Genomic DNA, 25,656 nt, shown 5'->3' with positions numbered 1-25,656 from the left:
CTGTGTAATTAGAGATTGAGGACAGTTTAATTTAGGGGAACACAGTAACTGTGTAATTAGAGATAGAGGACAGTGTAATTTAGGGGAACACAGTAACTGTGTAATTAGAGATTGAGGACAGTGTAATTTAGGGGAACACAGTAACTGTGTAATTAGAGATTGAGGACAGTGTAATTTAGGGGAACATAGTAACTGTGTAATTAGAGATAGAGGACAGTGTAATTTAGGGGAACACAGTAATTGTGTAATTAGAGATTGAGGACAGTGTAATTTAGGGGAACACAGTAACTGTTTAATTAGAGATTGAGGGCAGTGTAATTTAGGGGAACACAGTAACTGTGTAATTAGAGATTGAGGACAGTGTAATTTAGGGGAACATAGTAATTGTGTAATTAGAGATTGAGGACAGTGTAATTTAGGGGAACACAGTAACTGTGTAATTAGAGAATGAGGGCAGGATAATTTAGGGGAACAAAGTAACTGTGTAAATAGAGATAGAGGACAGGTTAATTTAGGGGAAAACTACCATGTTATTAGTCATAGATGACAGGGACAATTAGGGGACACAGTAACTGTCTAATTAAAGATAGAGGGCAGTGTAATTTAGGGGAAAACAAGCTATGTTATTATTGATAGATAACAGGGACAATTAGGGGAACACAGTAACTGTGTAATTAGAGATAGAGGTCAGGATAATATAGAGGAACAGTGTATGTTTAATTAGAGATGGAGGACAGTGTAATTTAGGGGAACACAGTAACTGTAATTACTGATTGAGGAGAGGGTAATTTAGGGGAACACAGTAACTGTGTAATTAGAGATAGAGGGCAGGGTAATTTAGGGGAACACAGTAACTGTAATTACTGATTGAGGACAGGGTAATTTAGGGGAATGCAGTAACTGTGTAAATAGAGATCGAGGACAGGTGTATTTAGGGGAACACTGTAACTGTGTAATTACAGATAGAGGACAGGGTGATTTAGGGGAACACTGTAACTGTGTAATTAGAGATAGATGATGGGCTAATTTAGGGGCATGCAGTAAATTTGTTATTAAAGGTAGAGGGCAGGGTAATTTAGAGGAACACAGTAACTGTGTAATTAGCGACAGAGGCAGTGTAATTTAGGGGAACACAGTAACTGTAATTAAAGAATGAGGACAGGTTAATTTAGGTGAACACGATAACTTTGTAATTAGCGATAGAGGGCAGGGTAATTTAGTGCAACACAGTAACGATAATTAGAGAGAGATGACAGGATGATATAGAGGAACACAGTATGTGTAATTAGAGATAGAGGGCAGGGTAATTTAGTGCAACACAGTAACGATAATTAGAGAGAGATGACAGGATGATATAGAGGAACACAGTATGTGTAATTAGAGATAGAGGACAGGGTAATTTAGGGGAAAACTAACTCTGTAATTAGTGATAGATGACAGGGAAATTTAAGGGGAACACAGTAACTGTGTAATTAGAAATAGAGGACATGTTAATTTTGGGGCACAGAGTAACTGTCTGATTAGAAACAGAGGGCAGGTTATTCCGAGGAACACATTAACTGTGTGATTAGAGATAGAGTGCAGGTACTCAGGGGAACACAGTAACTGTGTAATTAGTGATAGATGGCAGAGTAATTTGGGGACATGGAAGGCTATTCACCGTTTAATAACAAATAGAGATCACAGGAATGCCAGGAGCACACAACAACACTTCAATGTGAATAGCAAAATAGAGCAGAGCTGGAAATCTGATATAACAACAGAAAATGCTGGAAACACTCAGCAGCTCAGGCCGCATGGAGGAGAGACAATTAAAAGCAACGTTTCAGATTGAACCCTTCATCAGAATTGGAAAAGTTTATGGAAGAGTGATTTTTAAGTCCTGGCTGTTTAATTAGAAACGAGGTCGAGAATCACAACCATATGGAATGGAATTTGACACGTTAATGCAATTGTTAACTTTGCTTTCTATTTTACTTTTTGATTTTGGATGATGCGATTAATTACATATCGACTTCTCACGATTGCAGCTGGGTGCAGATGCATCGCATCTGAGTCTGATGGAGTGAAAACCATCTGCATGAAGCCTTACTGGTGCCTTATGTACGACTGATTCCAGTTAAATGAGAATGTGCCTGCTACACAGACTTACTCGAAACTCATAATCACTTCCGCAGAAGCTGGATGGCAGCCGGATTGGCAAAGCCTGGGCTCTCGAGAGACTTGAAACCAAGTGGAGTTTGTCTTTTACAGAAGCTCAGGATCAAGAGGAACTTTGAAGAGTGACGGTTTAATAGGGCACTTAATCACAATTAATAAATGAAGCTCATTCACAACGTACTGAAGCTATTGTCAGCGAATTGTCTTCAATCAACTTCTTGAACATTGAAGTGATGTGGCATAGGTATTTTAGCACAAAGTATAAGCAATAGTAATTAATCATACAATTAAAGTTACTAACTACAATCACAGCTGCTGATTGTTGGTTGGGGATTCAAACGTGTTGTAATTCTGAACTCAGTTACTTGGACCATTGCGAATGCTCAGTCCAAACTGTCACATTTCCACTGCCTCTTCGTATCAATCCTCACAATTTTGCATTATCTAATCATATAGAAGTAAAAATACAAATCTATATAAGGAAAATTTAATGGTCTCATCCTTTTATCATAAATGATAGTTATCTTTACTTAAAGAGCACGTTTTCCTCTTGGCTGACCCGTATAATTAGCTTAGTTCATTATATGAACAATAATTTCACTCTTGTTCCTTTAATTGCTATTTGACCAAGTTTAATTATAATTCTGTCTTTATTTCTGTGCTATTTGTACAAATTAACACGCCAAGGCTCCTTCGGCAGCACCTTCCAAATCCACGAACATTTCCACCTAGAATGACAAGGGCATCAGGCTCAGGGGAACACCACCACCTCCAAGTTCCACTCCAAGTCACACAACATCCTGACCTGGAAGCACATCGCCGTTCCTTCTTCATCGCTGGGTCAAAATCTTGGAACTCCCTACCTAACAGCACTGTAGGAATACCTTCACCACATGGACTGCAGTGGTTCAAGTCGGCGGCTCACCAGCACCTTCTCAAGGGCAATTAGGGATGGGCAATAAATGCTGGCCTTGCCAGCGCTCCCACATCCCATGAACGAATAAAAAATTATGATGACATTCCAGATGTTTTCCTTTACATAATTAACAGATTTCCAACACTGTTATCAAATGAGTAAAGTTCTATGAAATATATGAATCAGTTTAAAATTATATGACTTTAATTACATTTCTTCTTACTGCATCCTGAATCTGATCATTGCTGCAGGGTGAGCCCTCGCTCATCAGCTCAGTGCTACTTTAAATTAAATGCTTAAGAGGCAAAGGCTAAAGGTAAACATTAATACATTAAGATAAACCAATACAGTATAGCATTAGCAGACTTCAGGACAGTCTGATTTTCCCTTCCCGTACAGTGCCCTCCGTCGTAGGATTAGAGTATTTCATGTCAGCATTAATCTATATCTCATCAGCAACGTATATCTATCGCGGTCTATTCTTTTGTGCAGATCTCTACCCATTGGTTTTACACATTAAACTCTCCACAACCACATTAACCTTTTCAAGTAGGGTTGTTTTCAAAAGATTGTACATTGATTCCAGACTTATATCTTTCGACGAGTCGTGCCAAAGTGACTTTCGTTAAGAAGGGACGTGATAGCATTGATAGAATGAGAGAGTTTGCATTAGTTCAGGATCAAGACCTAACTGCCATAGATAAAGGAATAAACGGAAGTGATTTAGAACTGCGAGTAGGATAACACTCTTTACATGGAGAGTTGTGAGGTTGTGGAATTCACAGAGGGAGAAATTACGTCCATTTCAAGTTTAAATTGTATGTATCAATGAATAAAAATAGGTTGATGGGATGTTGAGATCAGGGGGTTTAAAGTGAATGGAACTATTTTCTCGGGTGCTGTGTAAATGCGGACACGAACTCCTTGGCTAAAATGATCTGTTCCCCTGTTATCAATTCTACAACATTTCGATGACCAGTTTGGGATTTAAGTAAACATCTGTGAACAAAGATGTCTAGTGTCACATTGACGAGTCAAGTTCCTACTGTCTCCATCATGAGACACTGATCAGGAGACAGGCCCCGTTCTATTGGTCCAGGAGACAATGTGGGGAGGAGTCTGATGGGGAGACCAGCGCCTGCAACATTCACACCAACATTACAGAATTGCAGAAAACCACGATTGTATCACATAGGTTCTACATTAAAGAAACCTTTAACTATTAATTATACCGGGGCGTCTCATACCAGTAACTACGGTGTAAGCAGGTTAACGCTGACGCCCACATGTTCTACTCCACTGCTGAAGCTCAGTCATAACTGTTCCCTTTGGATCTTGAGCGGGAAGTGCGCTGTTTTAGCGGGTATCGATTATGTTCACCAGGGGAAAGCAGCAGACATCAAACACAAGACACAAAGTGAAGTAACTGTTCTCTGATGCCTTTCAATTTTCACTACAGCAAACCATAGTATTTGCTCTCTAGTTTGGACCAGAAATTTTGTTCTTTTGTTTATTTATTTGCAAATAAATGTCAAAGGAGTTTTCATCAGCTGCTTTAACTCTTCCCTGAATTTAGTTTGTGTAGCTGCATAAATGCACGTGTTTGTACAGGAACTCAAATACATGAGCATATATCCGGTTTCAGTGGCAATATAGGCAGGGGCTGCATAATCTCCTTTGTAATGCACGGTGCTTATCAGACTGGCAGTTAAAACAGATACTACAGCTGTCAGCCACAACAATATATAACTGCCCGATACAGAGAACAGTAAAATGATCGATTTCCTTCGGCTCTCTATCTCTGGATCGCTATGATTCTCACTGCTGTGACCCCGGAGTCCCCTGCGGGCTCGACTGGCCACTAAAATACGTCTGGCTGTCAAACAATTAAACAGTAATATCAAAGCATAACTAAGCCAAGAAAAACAAATGCTACGTAACCAGGAAAACGCCACACCTACAGGCGATGAAATAAACTCCGCTCTGGAGCGGCAACCCCAGTGAACATTGTTAATTATTCGCTCAGGTTCAAATGCAAACCAATAGAGGAGGCTCTGTAAACAGATCAGGACAGAGATCGTTGTTAAAACCGCAGCTGCAGTTCTTACTGTGCAATACTTGGATTTAAACTTCTTACAACATATAGCTACAAATCGGTCAAATGTGAACGAGACTGTAAACCACACCGACAGATAGAGTGCGACACATTGCAGGTATATAATGAACTTACAGACAGCAGTTAACGACAGGAATGTATGTGGAAAGTAATAACGTAAAATGCGGTTCACTAATAAATTGACGATCATGACCAGTAGATCTGCTGTTGCCATGGCCACCATGTAGACAGAGATACATCTGGAAAGGCCGCAGTTTCCTCTGGAGAGAATCACGATTGTCAGTAGGTTCGCTGTAAGAAGGAGCAACAAGAGGTCAGTAACGGGGTCATTCAGATAAATCTCACAGATTATTGTGGGGAAATGTTCAGATGTGTCCCTATTTAGCGTTAATCGCACGGATTTTTTAATTAACATAGGCGATGGTGAAGACACTTTATTTAAAGGAATGAAATCACTGAACATTCAATATCGAGGGGCTGAAAACACGCCGTCCGTCCAGCAAACTTCAGTCAAGTATTAAATATAATTACACGGCAATTAATGGAAAGATATAATTCAAATAAAATTCTCAACTCCGATAAAAAACAAGCGTTCAAGTTATACTCAAACGCTGCAGAGAGGAGGGGAGCTCCTTCCAGCGTGGAATTTATTTCGTAAAACGCCTGTTGGATGGAAGTTTTTGCAGTCCGAGTTATTATCAACATAATGTAGACAGGGAACAACGGCACAAAAGACGTGATTACGATGGGCACTGAGCAACACATTCTTTACTTAGCTATGTGTTGTTGGGGAGGCCGTGGAATCAGCCTCGCCCTCCCTCAGTATAGGGAGGAACATTGAGCGCCCGGTGCCCGCGATCCAGCGACCGGAACAGCACCTCAGCGGTCGCGCGGGCGACTGTGATTGCCGTTGATTTTCACCGACTGATCCCGGTGAATAAATGACTCTGCAGTGTGGACATGCTCGGAATCTGTTACATTAACACTGAGATAGTCAACAGGTATTAGGCAACAGTATACATTGACTTACCGGGAATGCCAAATGCTGCGAGGACATGGTAGTAAATGTCCCGTATCTGTAGAATTATTGGCCGTACCATTGTTTTTAAGATTTGTGTGAATTCTGAGCTACTTTACGGTTCCGGCTTGAGTGTTTCTGAGATCCGTAAATGCTCCCCCTTTATAGATCAATCGGTGCCCCGGTGGGAAAATCCGGTTACACAATAATTGGCTTTAGTTACAGTCACTTAACAAACAAGGAGCGATTTTCAACTTCAGTGCGCCCGGGCCGCCAATGGGGAAATTGAACAGCTCAGTCCATGAAACTCCGTCTATTAGCATCCATTAACGGAAAGTAATCCCAGAAGCACTGCACTCTGCGCGTGTCCAGTAAATCCTGAAGGATAAAGCAAACATTCCCCCGGATATTGCGTTGATTTCTTGGAGCCTCATCTTAATTTGGTGAAATTGTCGCTCATCCATTGTCTAATTAAACTGTGTTTTTTACTGTGATGATGAATGATGTTGAATCGGCTCTAACATTACTGATGGTGACGCTACTCCAACAATAATGGTGATGACTCTACTCTATCATTATAGGTGGTGAACCTACTCTAACATTACTGGTGGTGACCCTACTCTAACATTATTTGTGCTTACCCTAATCTAACTTTAGTGGTGCTGACTCTACTCTAACATTACTGGTGGTGACCCTACTCTAACATTATTTGTGCTGGCCCTAATCTAACTTTAGTGGTGGTGACTCTACTCTATCATTACTGTTGGTGGCTCTACTCTAACGTCACTGGTGGTGCCCTTGCTCTAACATTACTGGTGAAGACACTACTCTAACAAACAGGTGATGCACCTACATGACGGGGGAGACCCTACACAAACATTACTTGCGGTGGCTCTACTTTAACATGACTGGGGGTGACCCTACTCAAACATTACTTGCGGTGGCTCTACTTTAACATGACTGGGGGTGACCCTACTCTAACATTAATGGCTATGCCCCTACTGTTACATTCCTGCTGGTGACTCTACGATCATATTACTGGTGCTTACATGGCTCTAATAATAATGTAGGTGACCCTAATCACCATTATTCCTGGTGATCCGATTTTAATATTGCTGGTAGTGACCCATCTCAAATGTTACTGCTGGTAACAATAATCTAAGCCAATGGGTGATGACTCATCTCTACCATTACTGCTTCTGACGTTTTTTTTATTTGCTCATGGGATGTTGGTGTGCACAGTCAAGGCCAAACGTTATTGCCCATCACCAGTTGCCCTTGAGAATTTGGTGGTGAGCCGCCTTCTTAAACAACTGCTGTCCATTTGTTGAAAGTCCTCCCACAGTGCTGTTAGGGAGGGATTTCCAGGGTCTTGACCGAAGGGCGACGAAGAAACGGAGACATAATTCCAAGTCTGAATAGTGTGTAACTTGGAGTTGAACTGGCAGGTGGTCGTTTTCACAATGTGCCTGCTGTCCTTGTCCTTCCAGGCGACAGAGTTTGCATGTTTGGGAGGGGCTGTCGAAGAAACTTTGCGAGTTGCTGCAGTACATGGTACATACTGCAGTCACAGTGCAACGGAGGTGGACGGAGTGAATGGTTAAAGTGGTGAATCGGTGCCAATCAAGAGAGCTGCTTTGTCCTGGAACTGTTGAGCTACTTGAGTGTTGTTGGAGCTGCACTCATCAAGGCAAGTGGGGAGTATTCCATCACACTCCTGCCTTGTAAATGGGAGAAAAAATTTGGGGAGTCAGGAGGTGGGATACTCGCCGCAGAACACCCGACCTCTGACCTGTTCTTGCAGCCACATTAATTATTTGGCTCCTCCTGTTAATTTTCTGGTCATTGGTGTCTCCTACGATGTTTGTGCTGGGAGTTTCGACAATGGTAATGCCGTTGGCTTTCAAGGGGAGGTGGTTACACTCACTCTTTTTGGATTTTTTCATTTCCTGGCATATGTCTGTCAGCAATATTTCTTGCCATTTTTCAGCCCAAGCCCGCAAGTTGTCCTGAACTCGCTGCATGTGGGCTTCATTATCCCAAGAACTATGAATGGAACGGAACACTCTGTAATCAGCAGTGAACATCCGGACTCTTCTGTTCTTATGATGGCTGGAACTTCAATGATGAAGCTGCTTCAGATGGTTGTGTCTCGAACACTGCCCTGAGGAAATACTTCAGCGATGTTCTGTGGCTGATATGACTGACCTGCAACAATCTTCCTTTTTGCTAGGTATGACTCCAGCCAGAGAATTATTTTCCCCCTGAAACCCATTTACGTCAATTTTACCAGGGCTGCTGGATGTCACACTAGGTCAAATGCTGTTTGATGTCTGGGGCAATCATCGTTACCTCACCTCTGGAATTCTGATCCTTTGTCCATGTTTGGAATAAGCTGTAATGAGATCTGGAGCCATGTTAATGTGGTGGAAACCAAACTGAGCATCCATGATCAGGTTATTGATCATTAAGGGACACTTGATAGCAATGGCGACTACACCTTCCATCACTTTGCTGATAATTGAGAGTAAGGTGATGAGGCGTTAATTGGCCGAATTTGATTTGTCCTGATTATTGTTGACAGGTCATTCCGGGGTAATTTTTCACTATATCGGTAGATGCCAATGTTGTAGTTGTACTGAAAGAGCTTGGCTAGAAGTGCAGCTGGATCTGGAGCACAAATCTGCAGCACCACAGCCCGGATGCTGTCGGGCCACAGACTTTGCCGTATCAAGCGCGCTCAGTCGTTTCTTGATGTCACGTGGAGTGAATCGAATTGGATGAAACTGACATTGGCCCAGAAATTCGGGTCGGGGGCTTCCCGCAGATGCGAGCCCCCGACCTGCACTTACCCTGCGCGCCAGCCATTGAGCTGTGGGCCCACGTGGAATTCCGATCCGGGGCCTGGTCCAGCTGCCGGTGCACAGTGCTTGCGTATCCCAGGGGCGCAGTTAGTTCAGTGCGTCCCCTGGGATCATGTGGGACATGGAGAGCCAATCGGAGCAGGGAGTGCTCCATTCATAAGATTGACAGGAAGAGCTGTCAAAACTTACAAATACCTCGGCCCCAAAATAGCACTAAAACTTCAAATAAATGTTTTAAAAAATTCACATTTTTTAAATAAACTAAAAATTACATGAAATAACTATTTTAAACAATAATTTAAATTTTTGAAAAAAATAATTTTATTTTCTAACGGGGCTAAAAATAAACTTACCTCACTTTAAAGTATTTAAAAATAATAAACCTGTGGAAAAATGTTTTAATTTTAATTAATTCACCACTTACCTTGTAAAAAGCAGGCCTTACGCCTGCTTTTTACATGTCTAACTTCTGGAGGCTTACCCTCCCGGGAAAACCTGCAAAAGAAACCTAAGTTTGATGCGCACGCGCAGCCTCTCCCATGCACGTGTTTGACCTCTGAACCACTTCGTTCAGGGGACTGGAAGTGCCGGTTTCCCGCGCTTGTGCAGTGCATGCAGGAAACCGGCACTTCCATTGGGCTTACAGGTGAGTACCCCGTGCGTACTCACCCGTGGAGACCCGAATTTCTGAGCTAATTGTGAAGGTGGCGATCTCAGGAGCAGGCTGAGACGGTTCATCCACTCAGCAATACTGGCTGAAGAAGGTTGCAAAGGCCCTGGCTTGATGGTAACAGCATAATGAGGGATATGCTGTGCCATGAGTTTACAGGTTCAGGTGTAATACAATGCTGCTGCAGCTGATGGCCACGCGCCTCACCGAGCCCAGCTTGGAGCTGCTTGATCTTATCTGATTCTATCCCATTTAGCACGGGATTCCATCTCCACAAGGACCGTGCGCTGGTCACTGCTATCAGTGCTGTAATTGTCAGATGCATCTGCAACAGGTAGATGGTGAGGACGAGGTCAAGTAGTTTTTACTCTCGTGATTGTTCTCTCACCACCTGCCAAAAGCCCAGTCCGGCAGCTAATGTCCAAGGCTCCTCTATCACCATCCGTGGGTATGTGCTGTCCCACCAGCAGGAGAAACCTCCAAGATGTGCCAACAGTGTGGTATGCATTCGTGAAGTTGCGGCACTGGGAATACTCTATATTGACTGCGGCCCTCATGAAGTCTCATGCCATCAGGCCAAACATGGGCAAGCAAACCTCATGCTGATTAGCACATACCAGCCTCCATCAGTGACGAAGAAGTGCTCTTTCATGTTGAACACCATTGGAAGAAACATTAAGGGTAGCAAGGGCACAGAATGTTCTCTGAGAGGCGGACCTAAATGTCCAAAATCAAAACTGGCTCAGTAGCACCTCTACTGACCGAATTGGCCGACTCCAGAAGGAAATAGCTGCCAGACTCAGCTTGGGGCAGGTGGTGAGAAAAACAACACGAGGGAAAACTTAGTTGACCTCGTCCACAGCAATCTACTTGTCGCAGATGCATCTGTTTATGACAGTATACTTAGGAGAGACCACCGCACAGTTCTTGTCGAGACGAAGTGCCGTCTATTCACTGCGGAGAACCTCCAACGTGTTGTGTGGCACGACCACCTTGCTAAATGATTCAGAACAGAATTAGCAGCTCAAAACATAGCTTCTACTAGATGCCGTGCGCCATCAGCAGTCACAAAATTGGATAAGACCACAATCTGTAAAGCCATGGTGCAAGATTATCATGCATTAATTGGATTTTAGAATATTGATTTAATATCTTATAATAAATATCGATAATCATAGAAACACAGAATATTTACAGCATAGAAAGAGGCCATTCGGCCGCTCGAGCCCGTGCTGGCTCTGTGCAGGTGCACTTGAGCTAGTCCCACTTCCCCGCCCTTTCATCGTAGCCCTGCATTTTTTTCCTTCAGGTATTTATCCAATTCCCTTTTGAAAGCTCCGATGGAGTCTGCCACCACCAGCCTTTCAGGCAGTGCATTCCATGTCCTAACCACTCGCTGCATAAAAAAATATTTCTCATGTTGCTTTTGGTTCTTTTCCCAATCACCTTAAATCTGTGTCTTCTGGTTCATCGACCCTTTCGCCAATGGGAACAGTTTCTCTCTATCTACTCCGTCTAAACCCCTCATGATTTTGAATATATCTATGAAATCTACTTTCAACCTTCTCTGCTCTAAGGGGAATATCCCCAGTGTTTCTAGTCTATCCACGTAACTGAATTCCCTCGTCCCTGGAATCATTCTCGGAATTATTTTCTGCAATGTCTCTAAGGCCGTCACATTCTTGCTAAAGTGTGGCGCCCAGAATTGGACACAATACTCCAGTTCATGCTGAACCAGTGTTTTATATACTTTCATTATAACTTCTTTGCTTTTGTACTCTATGCCTCTATTTATGAAGCACAGGATACCGAATGTTTCTTTAACCGCTTTCTCAAACTGCCCTGCCACCTTCAACTATTTGAGCACCAACACCTTCAGGTCTCGCTATTCATGCACCCAGTTTAGAATTGTACACTTTAGTTTATATTGCCTCTTCTCGTTCTTCCCACCAAAATGTAACACTTCACACTTTTCTGCGTTAAATTTAATCAGCCACGTGTCTGCCCATTTCACCAACCTGCCTATGTCTTCTTCAAGTCTACCACTATCCTCCCCACTGTTCACTATACTTGCAAGTTTTCTGTCATCTGCAAATTTTGAATTGTTCCCTGTAAACCCAAGCTCAAGTCATTAATATATATCAAGATAAGCAATGGTCCTTGTACAGACCTCTGGGGAACACCACTCTATAACTGCCTCCAATCCAATCATCTGTAATGAGGTTATAATCATGGATATGAATTAAATGTAGAAATCTGTTATCATCATTTTTATGTAATGGTAACCTGAATTATATTTTTGTAATCATTGCGCTTATAATTAAAATGATGTACTTATGCTGTAAGCTTATGGATGAGAAAGAGAATTGCTATAGCCGAATAGGGAGGTTGTGGGTGAAAGGTGGATATTAGCCACAGTAAGGATGATACATAGAGTGCAACTAGCCTGAGAGGCAAGGTCAGGTGTAGCTGCCACTGTAATGGAATGTTACGACTTCTCCAACGAAACTAAAACCTAAGCCTTTCACAGAAACAGTTAGGACGCTATATCTCTGCAAACTGGAGACATGTGCCGTTGTATTGCCATAATTAACCCAAATATGTGTCTTGTTGGTCAAAAACAGTTGATGTATTATTCACTTATGTCTAGAACATGCGTAAGCCAAGTAGGAGCGGACGTGGCATCTCTGTGATTTGATTTGAGGGCTTTTGGATGGCAGCCAGCAATTGCACAGTAAGAGTCCAAAAGGTTTTGAATGCGAGTAAGTGTATAACAGGGGGATCTTAACAGACACAAAGGCCCAGAAATTCGTGTCAGAGGCTTCCCGAGGGCACAAGCCTCTAACCTGCACTTACCTTGCGCGCTGGACGTTGTGCTGTGGGCCCCCGTGGTATTCCAATCCTGGGCCACCTGCAACTGCCGGCGCATAGTGCTTGCGTATACCAGGGGCGTAGTTAGTTCAAAGCATCCCCTGGGATCATGTGGGCCATGGAGAACCAATGGTAGCAGGGAATGCTTCATTCATAAATTTGACAGGAAGAGCTGTCAAACCTATAAATACTATAAGCCCCAAAACATCACTAAAACTTCAATTAATTTTACAAAATCACATTTTTATAACAACTATGAATTATATGAAATAACTATTTTAAACAATAATTTACACTTTTGAAAAGATTAATTACATGTTCTAACTGGGTTAAAAATAAACTTACCTTTCTTTAAAGCATTTAAAAATAATAAACCTGTGGAAAAATGTTTTAATTGTAATTAATTCACCACTTACCTTGTCAAAACCAGGCCTTGCGCCTACTTTTTAAAAGTGTAACTGTTGGAGACTTACACTCCCGGAGAACCCTGCAAAAAAAACATAAATTCGATGCGCACGTGCTGCCTCTCTGACGCACGCATTCCATCTGTCAACCCCTTCTTTCAAGGCAACGGAAGTTCCGATTTCCCACGCATGTGCAGTGCATGCACAAAACCGGCACTTTGGTTGGGCCTACACGTGAGTATCGAGAGCGTACTCTCGAGTGGGGACCCGAATTTCTGGGACAATATTTTTTAAATATCTATAAATAACAAGAAACAACTATTTTAAACAATAATTTAAAATTTTGAAAAAATTAATTACATATTCTAATGGGGCTAAAAATAACATTATCTTTCGCTAAAGTATTTAAGAATAATAAACCTGTGGAAAAATGTTTTAACTTTAATTAATTCACCACTTACCTTGTTAGAAGCAGGCCTTGCGTCTGCTTTGTAAAAGTGTAACTGCTGGAGACTTACCCTCCCGGAGAAACCTGCAAAAAAAACGTAAGTTTGATGCGCACGCACTGCCTCTCTGGTGCACGCGTTCCACCTGTCAACCCCTTCTTTCAAGGGAATGGAAGTTCCGGTTTCCCACGCATGTGCAGTGCATGCACAAAACCGGCACTTTCGTTGGGCCGATGCATGAGTACCCAGCGTGTACTCTTGCATGGGGACCCGAATTTCTGGGTCATTGTGTAGAAGATTTCAGGAAGATTCAAGGAGACACTCGGGAGAAAAAGGAAGAGGAGTGACCAGAGACATAGGGTGCAACTTTTTCACGGTTGCGCTTCTACCCGGAGATTAACAGATTAATGTAAGTCTCAAGTGTCCTCTCCAAACGACTGCTCAAACAGTGTAATGTATTAAGCCTTGCTTGTGCTGCATAAGGAGAAATTATTGTCCCCAGTACGGTTCAACCTCGAATCAATTGGATCCAGGTTCCCTCTGCGATCTTATAATGGCCTGGCATATCCATCATTCTGCCATTACCATCAAGCCAGGGGAACATCCCTGGTTCAATGAAGCATATAGAAGAGCATGCCAGGAGCAGCAACCGACGTACCTGAAAATGTGGTGCCAATGTGGTGAAGCTAAAACACAGGAGTGCATGCATGCTAAATAGCAGTGCAACATGCTAATGACTGAGCTAAGTCACCCAACAACCAATGGATCAGATCAAAGCTCTGCAGTCCTGCCACATCCAGTCATAAATGGTTGTGGACAATTAAACAACTAACCAGAGGGAGAAAGATCAATGAACATCCCCATCCTCAACATCCCTAGCAAGGACGTATAAAATTGCAGAGTGACTGATTTAATATTATACTTCAATCGGTTTGTAATAGAAACATAGAAACAGAAAAGATAAGAGCAGGAGTAGGCCATTCGGCCCCTCGAGCCTGTTCTGCCATTTAATGAGATCATGGATGATCATCCAAATTCAGTACCATGTCCCTGTTTTCTCCACTTATCTCTTGATGCCCTTAGCCTAAAGAAATATATCTAACTCGTTCTTGAATATATTTAATGAATTGGCATCAACTGCCTTGTGTGGTAAAGAATTCCATACGTTCACCACTCTCTGGGTGAAGAAATTCTTACTCATCTCAGTCCCAAATGGCTTACCCCTTATCATTAGACTATGACACCTGGTTCTGGACTCCCCCGCCATCGGGAACAACCTTCCTGCATCTAGTGTGTCCAGTACTGTTAGAATTTTATAAGTTTCAATGAGCTCCCCTCTCATTCTTCTAAACTCTAGCGAATACAGGCCTAATCGACCCAATCTCTCCTCATACGTCATTCCTGCCATCCCATGTATCAGTCTGGTGAATCTTCGCTGCACTCCCTCCATTGCAAGAACATCCTTCCTCAGATAAGGCGACCAAAACTGCACACAGTACTCAAGGTGTGGTCTCATCAAGGCCCTGTAAAATTGCAACAATACATCCTTGCTCTTGTACATGAATCCTCTCACTATGAAGGCCAACATACCATATGCCTCCTTAACCACCAGCTGCACCTTCATGCTTACCTTCAGCGACTGGTGCACAAGGACACTCAGGCATCGTTGCACTTCCACTTTTCCCAATCAATTGCTGTTCAGATAATAAGCTGTCTTCCTGTATTGCAACCGAAGTGGAAAACCACGCATTTATCCACATTATACTGCATTTGCCATGCATCTGCCCAATCACCCAACCTGTCAATATAATATGGGAGATTCTCAGCACCCTCCGCACAGCACACACGCCCACCCACCTATTTGTCATCTGCAAACTTGGAGATATTACATCTAGTTCCCTCGGCTAGATCATTTATATATATTTTGAATAGCTGGGGTCCTAGCACTGATCCCTGCGGTACACCACTAGTCACAGCCTGCCACTCGGAAAAAGACCCTTTTATTCCAACTCTTTGCTTCCTGTCTGCCAACCAGTTCTCTATCAAAGACAGTACCTTACCCCCAATCCCATGTGCTTTAACTTTGCACGCTAATCTCTTATGCGGGACCTTATCGAAAGCCTTCTGAAAGTTAAATACACCACATCTACTCGTTCTCCCTTATATGTTCTACCAGTTACATCATCAATAATTTCCAGTAGATCAGTCAAGCATGATTTTCCTTTTGTAAATCCATGTTGACTTTGTCCGATCCTGTCACTGTTTTCCAAGTGCTCTGCTTTTACATCTTTTATAATGGACTCTAGCTTTTTCCCCACTACCGATGTCAGATTACCAGTCCATAATTCCCCGTTTTCTCTCTGCCAACTTTTTTAAATAGTGGGGTTACATTAGCTCTCCTCCAATCCATGGGAACTGTTACAGAGTCTATAGATCTTTGTAAGATGAGCAGCAATGCATCTACTATTTCTAGGGCATTCTTAACTATCCTAGGGTGCAGATTATCAGACCCTGGGGATTTATCGGCCTTCAATCCCGTCAATTTCCCTAACACCACTTACCTTCAAATACTGATGTCATTCAATTCCTCCCTCTGATTAGATCCTATGTTCCCCGAGATCACTGGGAGGTTATTTGTGTCCTCCTTTGTGAAGACAGTACGAATGTATGTATTTAATTGGCCTGCCTTTTCTTTGTTCCCCTTTATAAATTCCTCTGATTCTGACTGCAAGGGACCTACGCATGACTTCACCCATCTTTTTCTCATCACATATCTATAGAACCTTTTACAGTCAGTTTTTATGTTTCCAGCTAGCTTGCTCTCATAATCTATTTTACCCCTCTTAATTAATCCCTTTGTCCTCCTTTGCTGAATCCTAAACTGCTCCCAACCCTCAGGTTTGCTGCTTTTTCTGGCCAAATTACACGTCCTCTCCTTGTTTCTTATGCTATCCATAATGTATCTTGTCACCACGGTTGAGTCACCTTTTTTGTTTTATTTTTATGACAAACAGGGATGACCAAATTTGGGAGTTCATCCATGCGATCTTTAAATGTTTGCCATTGCCTGTACACCGTCAGCCCTTTAAGTAACGTTCACCAATCAATCCTAGCCAACTCGTGCCTCATATCCTCCTAGTTTCTTTTAGTTAAATTCAGGAGCCTAGTCTCTGAGTCAACTGCCTCACTCTCCATTTTAATGATGGTGTGGAGATGCCGGAGTTAGACTGGGGTGGACAAATGTAAGAAGTCACACAACTCCAGGTTATAGTTCAACAGCTTTATTTGAAGTCACAAGTTTTCGGAGCGCTGCTCCTTCATTAGGTGAAGAGGAGAGATGCACAAAGACACAGCTTATATAGTCAGAGAATAATGTCAGATGTTTAAAGGTAATCTTTCTAACTGCCATTTATCACAACTCGGCAGAGAGATAATCACAGCAATCAAAAGTGTGAATGGTGTCCAAACAGGTCAGTCAGGAAAACATTACATCAAAGAACAATGAGGTGGGGTCACAAGGGGTCAAATGTTGCAGATGCTGGGGTCTGTGTGAAAAACAGAAAAACAGACAAAAAACATTTTTTTTGCTGGAAATCACAGCAGGTCCGGCCACATCTGTGTAGAGAGAATAAGCCAATGATGACTCGAGTCTGGATGACCTTACGTCAGGTGGGGTTACATGTAGCGTGACTTGAACCCAAGATCCCGGTTCAGACCGTCCTCGTGGGTGCGGAACTTGGCTATCAGTTTCTGCTTGACGATTTTGCATTGTCGTGTGTCTCAAAGGCCACCTTGGAGAATGCTTACCCGCAGATCAGAGGCTGAATGTCCTTGACCCCTTGTGACCCCACCTCATTGTTCTTTGATATAATGTTTTCCTGAGTGACTTGTTTGGACACCATTCACACCTTTGATTGCTGTGATTATCTCTCTGCCGAGGTGTGATAAATGGCAGTTAGAAAGATTACCTGTAAACATCTAACATTATTCTCTGACTATATAAGCTGTGTCTTTATGCATCTCTCCACTTCACCTGATGAAGGAGCAGCGCTCCGAAAGCTTGTGACTTCAAATAAAGCTGTTGGACTATAACCTGGTGTTGTGTGACTTCTTACATTTTAAAGATGATTTCCATCATATTTTGATCGCTCCTCCCCAAGGGGCCTCGGAGAACAAGATTGTTAATTAATCCTTTCTCATTGCATAATACCCAGTCTAAGATGGCCTGATCTCGAGTCGGTTCCACAACATATTGGTCCAGGAAACCATCCCGTATGCACTCTACGAATTCCTCCTCCACAGTATTTTTATTAATTTGGTTAGCTCGATCTATATGTAGATTAGAGTCAACCATGATACCTGCACTGCGCTTATTGCAGGCTTCTCTAATTTGCCGTTAAATGCCATCCCCAAACTCAGCATTACTGTTTGGGGGTCTGTATACAACTCCCACTAACGTTTTCTTCCCCTTGGTATTGCTCAGCTATTCCCATACAATTTCCACAACATCAGAGCTAATATTCTCCCTTACTATTGCTGATCTCCTTTTTAACCAGCAATACTACTCCACCTCTTTTTCCTTTTTTCCTTTCCTTCCTGAATATTGAATACCCCTGGATGTTCAATTCCCAGTCTTGGTCCCCCTGGAGCCAAGTCTCCATAATCCTAATGATCTCATTCCCGTTTACATCTATATACGCAGCTAATTCATCCACCTTATTATGAATGCTCCTCACATTAAACTCAAAGATCTCAGGCTTGATTTTTTAACACTCTTAGTCCTGTTTAGAATTATTCTCCAATGTGGCCCTGTTTGATTTCCACACTTGATTTCTCTGCCTTCCAATTTTGCTTTTCTCCTTCCTGCCTTTTGTTTCTATCCATTGCTTACCTTTCCTCTGTCGCCTTGCACAGGTTTCCAGCCCCCTGCCATTTTAGTTTAAACCCTCCCCAACAGCATTAGCAAACATTGCCCCTAGGACATCGGTTCCGGTCCTGCCCAGGTGCAAACCGTCCACTTTTTACTTGTCCCACCACCCCCAGAACTGGTTCCATTGTCCCATGAATTTGTAGCCCTCCCCCTTGCACCAATCCTCTAGCCAAGTATTCAGCTGAAATATCCTTCTATTTCTACACTAACCAGACACGTGGCACTGGTAGCAATCCTGAGATTACTACCTTTGAGGGCTTATTTATTAATGTACCTCCTAACTCCCTATATTCAGCTTTTAGGACCTCATGCAGTTTTTTACCTATATTGTTGGTACATATCTGCACTACGGCAACTGGCTGTTCACCCTCCACCTCCAGAATGCCCCGCAGCTGCTCCGAGACATCCTTGACCCTTGCACCAGGGAGGCAACATCCCATTCTGGAGTCTCATTTGTGGCCACAGAAACGCCTTCCTATTCCTCTTTCAATAGCATACCCTATCACTATAGCTCTCCCGCACATTTTCCTCCCATCCTGTGCAGCATGACTACCCATGCTGCCAGAAAGTTGGCTGCTGCTGCCTTCTCCCGAGAACCCAACCCCCTCAACAATATCCAAAGTGGTATATCTCTTTGAAAGTGGGATGGCCACAGGTGACCACTGCACTACCTGCCTGCGCTTACTAGTCTGCCTGGTTGTCACCCAATCCCTTCCTGCCTGTGCAGACTTTACCTGCGGTGTGACCAACTCCCTATACATGCTATGCACAATGTGCTCAGCATCGCAAATGCTTCAGTATATATTCATTCGCAGCTCCAGCGCCACAATGTGGTCTGATTGTAGCTGCAGCTGGATACACTTCCCGCACATTTGATCATCAGGGACACACCAAGTGTCCCTGATTTCCCACATAGAGCAGGAGGAGCATGCCACAGAGCCGAGCAGTTCTGCCATTAATTACCCTTTAATTAATTCAAATTAAATTAAATCAAATCAATACCGCTAATTACACTACAATTAAATTATATACTCAGTGCCCTTCTTTACCAGCACTCACCGCTATGCAACAGGAACCCTAGAAACTATAAAAAACGGAAATTAAATTTGGAAAAAAAGCGAGAAAGAGAGCAATATTCACCAACCAATCACTTACCTGCTTTCTGGTGACGTCACACTTCAATTATTTTTACTTCTCTCTCTCCTCTCGCTGACTCTGTGCCTCTCGCAAGTCCGCCACTCAGCTCCGGTCCCAGGCCTCCTCTCCATGCTCTTTATATCCTCCTCTCGCTGACACTGTGCCTCTCGCATTTCTGCCGCTCAGCTCCAGTCCCAGGCCTCCTCTCAGCACTCTTTTTATCCTCCTCTCGCTGACTCTGTGCTTCTCGCAGGTCCGCCGCTCAGCTCCGGTCCCAGTCCTCCTCTCCGTGCTCTTTTATTCTTCCTCTCGCTGACTCTGTGCCTCTCACAGGTCCACCACACAGCTCCGGTCCCAGTCCTCCTCTCCGTGCTCTTTTATTCTTCCTCTCGCTGACTCTCTGCCTCTCCCAGGTCCACCGCTCAGCTCCGGTCCCAGTCCTCCTCTCCATGCTCTTTATATCCTCCTCTCGCTGACACTGTGCCTCTCACAGGTCCGCCGCTCAGCTACAGTCCCAGGCCTCCTCTCAGCACTCTTTTTATCCTCTTCTCGCTGACTCTGTGCCTCTCGCAGGTCCGCCGCTCAGCTCCGGTCCCAGTCCTCCTCTCCGTGCTCTTTTATTCTTCCTCTCGCTGGCTCTGTGCCTCTCACAGGTCCACCGCTCAGCTCCGGTCCCAGTCCTCCTCTCCGTGCTCTTTTATTCTTCCTCTCACTGGCTCTGTGCCTCTCACAGGTCCACCGCTCAGCTCCGGTACCAGGCCTCCTCTCCACGCTCTTTTTATCCTCCTCTCGCTGACTCTATGCCTCTCGCAGGTCCACCACACAGCTAATATGTCATTTGCTTTCCTAACTGCACCTGCAGGCTAACTTGCAGTGTAGAAGGACACATAGTTTCAATTGAAGTCCAAAATGACCAAATCTTCCACCATTTAAAAATATTCTGTTTTCCTCTTTTTCTTACCAAAGTGGATAAGGTCACACATCTCCATCTTATATTCCATCATCCATGTTCTTTCCCACTCACGTAACCTGTCTATATTGCTTTGCATCATCTTTGCATTTGCCTCACACCTTACTTTCACATCCAACTTTGTATCATCTGCAAACTCGGATTCATTTGACACATTGCAGCCTCCAATTCATTCAATGTATTGCTTATACCCCATATATTAGTATGTAGCACACGTATTTGACCTGATGCGGTCTTTCTTACACCGTTCAACTTAACACCTTTCTTATTTGTCTCGCCTGCTGTAACTGCTTTAATTATTTTAGTACTCCCTTCACTGGAGTATCACGTCATGACCTGCAATCTGCTCTAATCCTTTTTATCGTTCAATTATAATTTTTACTGTTGTTTATGACTGAATCCTCCCCCCACCCCATTTATGAGAATAATGTGTTTTTGCCTCGCTATTTATACGTTCCACTAGGACCTTGGTTCTGTCTTAGTTCAGGTACAACATGTTCCAACGGTATGGCTATCTCTTTGCCCTGTACTTTGCCCCATGAAATGGATCCCCTCCCTCATACACCACTCATCCAGCCATGTGTTCACTTTTCTGGTCTGCTTGTCTCTTTAACAATTAGAACGTGGCCCGGGTAATAATGCTGAGATTAGCACCCTTGAAGACCTGGTTGATAATTTAGCTCCTCACTCCACATAATCCCTCAGCTAGAACGCCGCCCTTTTTGCCCTTTGTCACTTGTCCCGACATGAACCATGACAAATCTCCAAATACATTTGCCGCATCGAGTAACCCTTTATCGTCCCATCATCTTATGGTTAAACGGGGACAATTAACCCGGGAACATCAGTTAATCTTCCAGCTGTGTGTGAGGCCCCGCTCGGGGAGAGAACTTCTGTTATCTCTGCCAAAAATTTCGCGCAAGTTACAGCTGAATTCGTTGTGGATCCAGTTTAATGGGGAAATAAAGTGAGAGACTGCCCCCTCCTATAAATTAGGAGTACAGGGACATTTAAACTTGTAACGGGACAGAATAAACTCTCATTGTTTCATAACATGCCGTGAGACGGATTTTACAGCAACGGTTATTGCCGTTTCCAATTCCATTTTGCAAATTACTATTGATTCTGTCCCCACCACCCTTTCAGGTGTTGCATTCCCGATAACAACGACTCGCTGTACAAAAATAATATTTCCTCATGACGTCACTGGCTTTCCTGTCAATTACCTTGAAATTCGCAACTTGTTTTGGAACAGGGGCGGTCAATGTGGAGCTATTTGCTCGTGTGGAGGGTAAATAAAGTAATTGACTGATTGGGCGGAATGGATAGTTTCCGTTTTGTAAGAGCGACGTTTTTTTTGTACATTGAGGTTTCACGGTTTAGCATTAGTTTTAGGGCCCTGGGAAAATGATTGCGGATCTCAGGGTGTCAGAGCACTGAGTCCAGACTTGGGATCAGCGAGCACTGGGAATGTGGCCTAAAAGTTTGTGAACACAGAGAACGGCACTGTTGTTAGGTAGTTGGGGGAAATATGAAATGTGGCTTTCTGGGATTCAGAAATTCGAACATCTTAGAATGTACATGTGACTTTGAAAGATTTATTTAACAATTCAAAGGTTAAAAATCTTCATGTAAACCCAAGTTTCTGAGATATGCTGAGGCTTTGAAGGTAAATCTTCATGGAAGGCCCTGAAATAAATATTTAAAACAATGCAATCATTAGATTGAATGATGTTGATGCGAAAATGATATTTTTGTTTTTATTTAGATACTTATTTTGAAGATTAGACATTTCAGTTACTGAAAAAAATGACAGATATTATTTTCAACCATCTCTTTGATTAAATTTATTGATTGATCAAGAAACTTGTTTCTGTGCCGGCTCTGTGAAAGAGCCTCTATTTAGTCCCACTCCTCTGATCCTTCCCCATAGCCCAGCATGATTTCCCCTTGAAGAATTTATCCAATTAATTTGAAAGTTACTATTGAAACTGCTTCCACAACCATTTCAAAGCACTGCATTCCAGATCATAAGAAGTTGCTGCGAGACAAAAATTAATCTCATCTTCTCTCTGGTTCAATGGCTAACTCCCTTAAAAATGAACATCTTTACATATCTTGAATTTATATTATTATTTGTGGTCATAAATCGAGGTAAATGGCAATTTGGGAAGCGGAGATGTGGATTTGGCTTCTCTCTGATACAGGCGGAGGAAGTGGGAGATGTCAAACTGAGGCTCGGCAGCACCACAACTGGAAGGAGCATTTAATTACAGCATGGAAGTCGATACTGGAGCTAACCTTCCTAAAAGTGAACAGAATGTAGTGAATCAAAGGAGATCTACAAATTCCAATAAAGGGTAGATAACCGTAACACCTTGTCGAATCTCCGAGAAACACCTTAGTGCACTTGACACAGCTTATTTTGGAGGGGCAGTGAGTATTCTGCCTGCACCCCTGCGGCCGCAGTGATGGGTTCAGACAGCATGCAGTGATGCCTCTCAATAAATGGACTGGAGCAAGTGGCATTTGGAGGGGCAAAGGACAAGTTGGCCCCCTTAACGTATCTCCAGGGCAGTCCTCAGTTTCTGCATCTGCCAGTGTCTTCTAGTAGATCAGCAGTTGGAGGGTTTCACCCTATGAGAGGCCATGAATTTACAAAAGTCACAAACAGAAAATGGGACCTTTGAAATGTGGAACGTTTGCCATGAGTAGAGTTCCACCGGCGCTATCTTCAACTTAGCCAGAGAGAGACCGACAAAAACGTCCTCGAGTTTCAATTTCGGGACGGTATTCACAACGTTCCAAACTCGGCAGGCGACATCAGTTGAGAGCACGTACCCAGTGCCGGAGCAGTATGGCAGATACATTTCCAGAGAGTATTCCTGTTCACTCACGTACCATTTGCTGGATTTGTCCCTGACAGGTCTTGCATATCTCTGTATGTGGCCGGTGTAGATGTTCCTGCGACTGGTTCACGACAAGAGATCTCTTAAATAATCAACATTGACAAACATGTCTGAATCGGTGTTCATCACAAAGGAGGCAGACGGACAAAATTGGCTCACCCATTCCAGTCCCATCAGCACCTTGGTGTTCAGGTAGTAATAAGTGTCGCTGAACTCTTTCTGTATGATGTCTTTGTGCAGCAAACCTTCCTCTAGCAGATGCTCTTGATGCTCCTGGCTGTACCCGAGCAGGATATAGGTCATGACCCTCTTGCCCTGTGTTGTCGGCTCTCTCCCCCAGGTCTGGCAAATGACCGAGCGAGCTTCGAACTAGTCCTAGGCACTGGTGATGAGAAGGACCAGAAATGTGGGACTGATATCACATCTCCTATCAGGTCACATTAAATAGGAAGTGTCATTTAATTCTGTGTAAAGACAAGGGTCAGGAATGTTGCAGAGTAAATATCCAAATATACCAAGTGTCACCAAAAGGATCACAAAAAAAGTAAACATTTTTTTGGACGAAATTTGAAACCACATATTGCACCAGGAAAGATCTTCATGTTTTGAATCAACTGTAAAACAAAATAAACACATTGATTTTGGTGGTATCCGGGCAATGCAAGGGGAAACACTTAGCAATTTAAGATTATTTGGCTTGATTAGTAACATAGGAATAGTAGAAGGCCATTCACCCCATCGAACATGTTCTGCCATTCAATTGGATCATGGTTGATCTGTATCTGATCTCCATTTACTCGCCTTGGTAATGTAAACGTTAATGCCGAATCATCATAGCAGCTCTTAACTTGTTGGGCTGGTGTTCCTCTGTCCCTGACTTTAAAACCCAGTAACTGGTCTAATATAATAAGTTGAAGTCGCCATTAACATAATAAAAGTCGAAGGTTACAGGAGGGTCTGAACGGGTTTTCATCTTGTCAGCAGTGATTTATAAATACAGTAAAAGGAATAATGTTTTGATGGTAGAAAAAGTGGTGATCCAAAGCTAGAAACAGAGGAAGCCCAAAGCTAGAAACAGTTGAGAGTCAAAGCTAGAAACAGTAGAGGTCTAAAACTAGTAAGAGTGAAGGTCCAAATCTACAATCACTGGAGGTTTAAATCTAGAAACAGTGGAGATCCCAAGCTAGAAACAATGGAGGTCCAAATCTACAATCACTGGAGGTCCAAATCTACAATCACTGGAGGTCCAAAGCTAGAAACATTGGAGATCTAAAGCTAGAAACAGTGGTGGATCAAATCTAGAAACAGTGGATATTCAAATCTAGAAACAGTGGAGGTTCAAATCTAGAAACAGTGGAGGTTCAAATCTAGAAACATTGGAGGTCCAAAACTAGAAACAATGGAGGTTCAAATCTAGAAACAGTGGAGATTCAAATCTAGAAACAGTGGAGGTTCAAATCTAGAAAGAGTGGAGGTTCAAACCTTGAAACAGTGGAGGTTCAAATCTAGAATCACTGGAGGTTCAAAGCTAGAAACATTGGAGATTCAAATCTAGAAACAGTGGAGGTTCAAATCTAGAAACAGTGGAGGTCCAAATCCAGAATAACTGGAGGTTCAAAGCTAGAATCATTGGAGGTCCAAAACTAGAAACAGTGGAGGTCCAAATTTACAATCACTGGAGGTTCATAGCTAGAAACAGTGGAGATCTAAAACTAGAAACAGTGTAATTTCAAAGCTAGAAATATTAGCGGTCCAAAGTTAGAAACACTGGAACTTCCAAGCTAGAAATATTAGCGGTCCAAAGCTAGAAACACTGGACTTTCAAAGCTAGAAATATTAGAGGTCCAAAGCTAGAAAAACTGGAATTTCAAAGCTAGAAATATTAGAGGTCCAATGCTAGAAACAGTGGAGATCTAAAGCTAAATCTGTATCCCCTAGTCCTTATATCATCAGCTAATGAGAACGGCCATTCTCTGTCTACCTTATCCAAACCCGTCATTATCTTGTCCACCTCTATCAAATCTCCCCTCAAACTCGTTTTCTCCAAGGAGAACAACCCAGCCTCTGCAACCTAACCTTCTGGATAAAAATCCTCATCCCTGGAACCATTCTGGACAATCTCCTCTGAACCAGCTCAAGCACCTTCGCATCCTTCCTAAACTGTCGTGACCATAACTGTATGCAATAGCATAGTTGTGGCCTAACTAGAGCTTTATAAAGGTCCAGCATAACTTGTACGATAGCA

The 25,656-nt window shown here is 43.0% G+C and overlaps 1 protein-coding gene and 1 pseudogene across 1 annotated transcript; both read right to left on the bottom strand.

Moving 5' to 3' along the window:
* Positions 1–4,590: 4,590 nt before the first annotated feature.
* LOC147082077 (putative G protein-coupled receptor 139) lies at positions 4,591–5,686 on the bottom strand. The gene has a single exon (XM_085980474.1). It carries the CDS (start codon positions 5,653–5,655, stop codon positions 4,591–4,593), a length of 1,065 nt encoding a protein of 354 aa, XP_085836600.1. The 5' UTR covers positions 5,656–5,686.
* A 16,426-nt stretch (positions 5,687–22,112) lies between these two features.
* LOC147082076 (beta-1,3-galactosyltransferase 5-like) lies at positions 22,113–23,852 on the bottom strand (annotated as a pseudogene).
* Positions 23,853–25,656: the final 1,804 nt, after the last annotated feature.

The sequence above is a fragment of the Somniosus microcephalus genome, unplaced genomic scaffold (assembly GCF_052327205.1).
Source record: "Somniosus microcephalus isolate GS21.2 unplaced genomic scaffold, FLI_Smic_1.0 scaffold187, whole genome shotgun sequence".
Classification (NCBI taxonomy): Eukaryota; Metazoa; Chordata; class Chondrichthyes; order Squaliformes; family Somniosidae; genus Somniosus; species Somniosus microcephalus.
The sequence above is the reverse complement of the archived record's forward strand: the minus strand, read 5'-3'. Positions and strand labels throughout refer to the sequence as shown.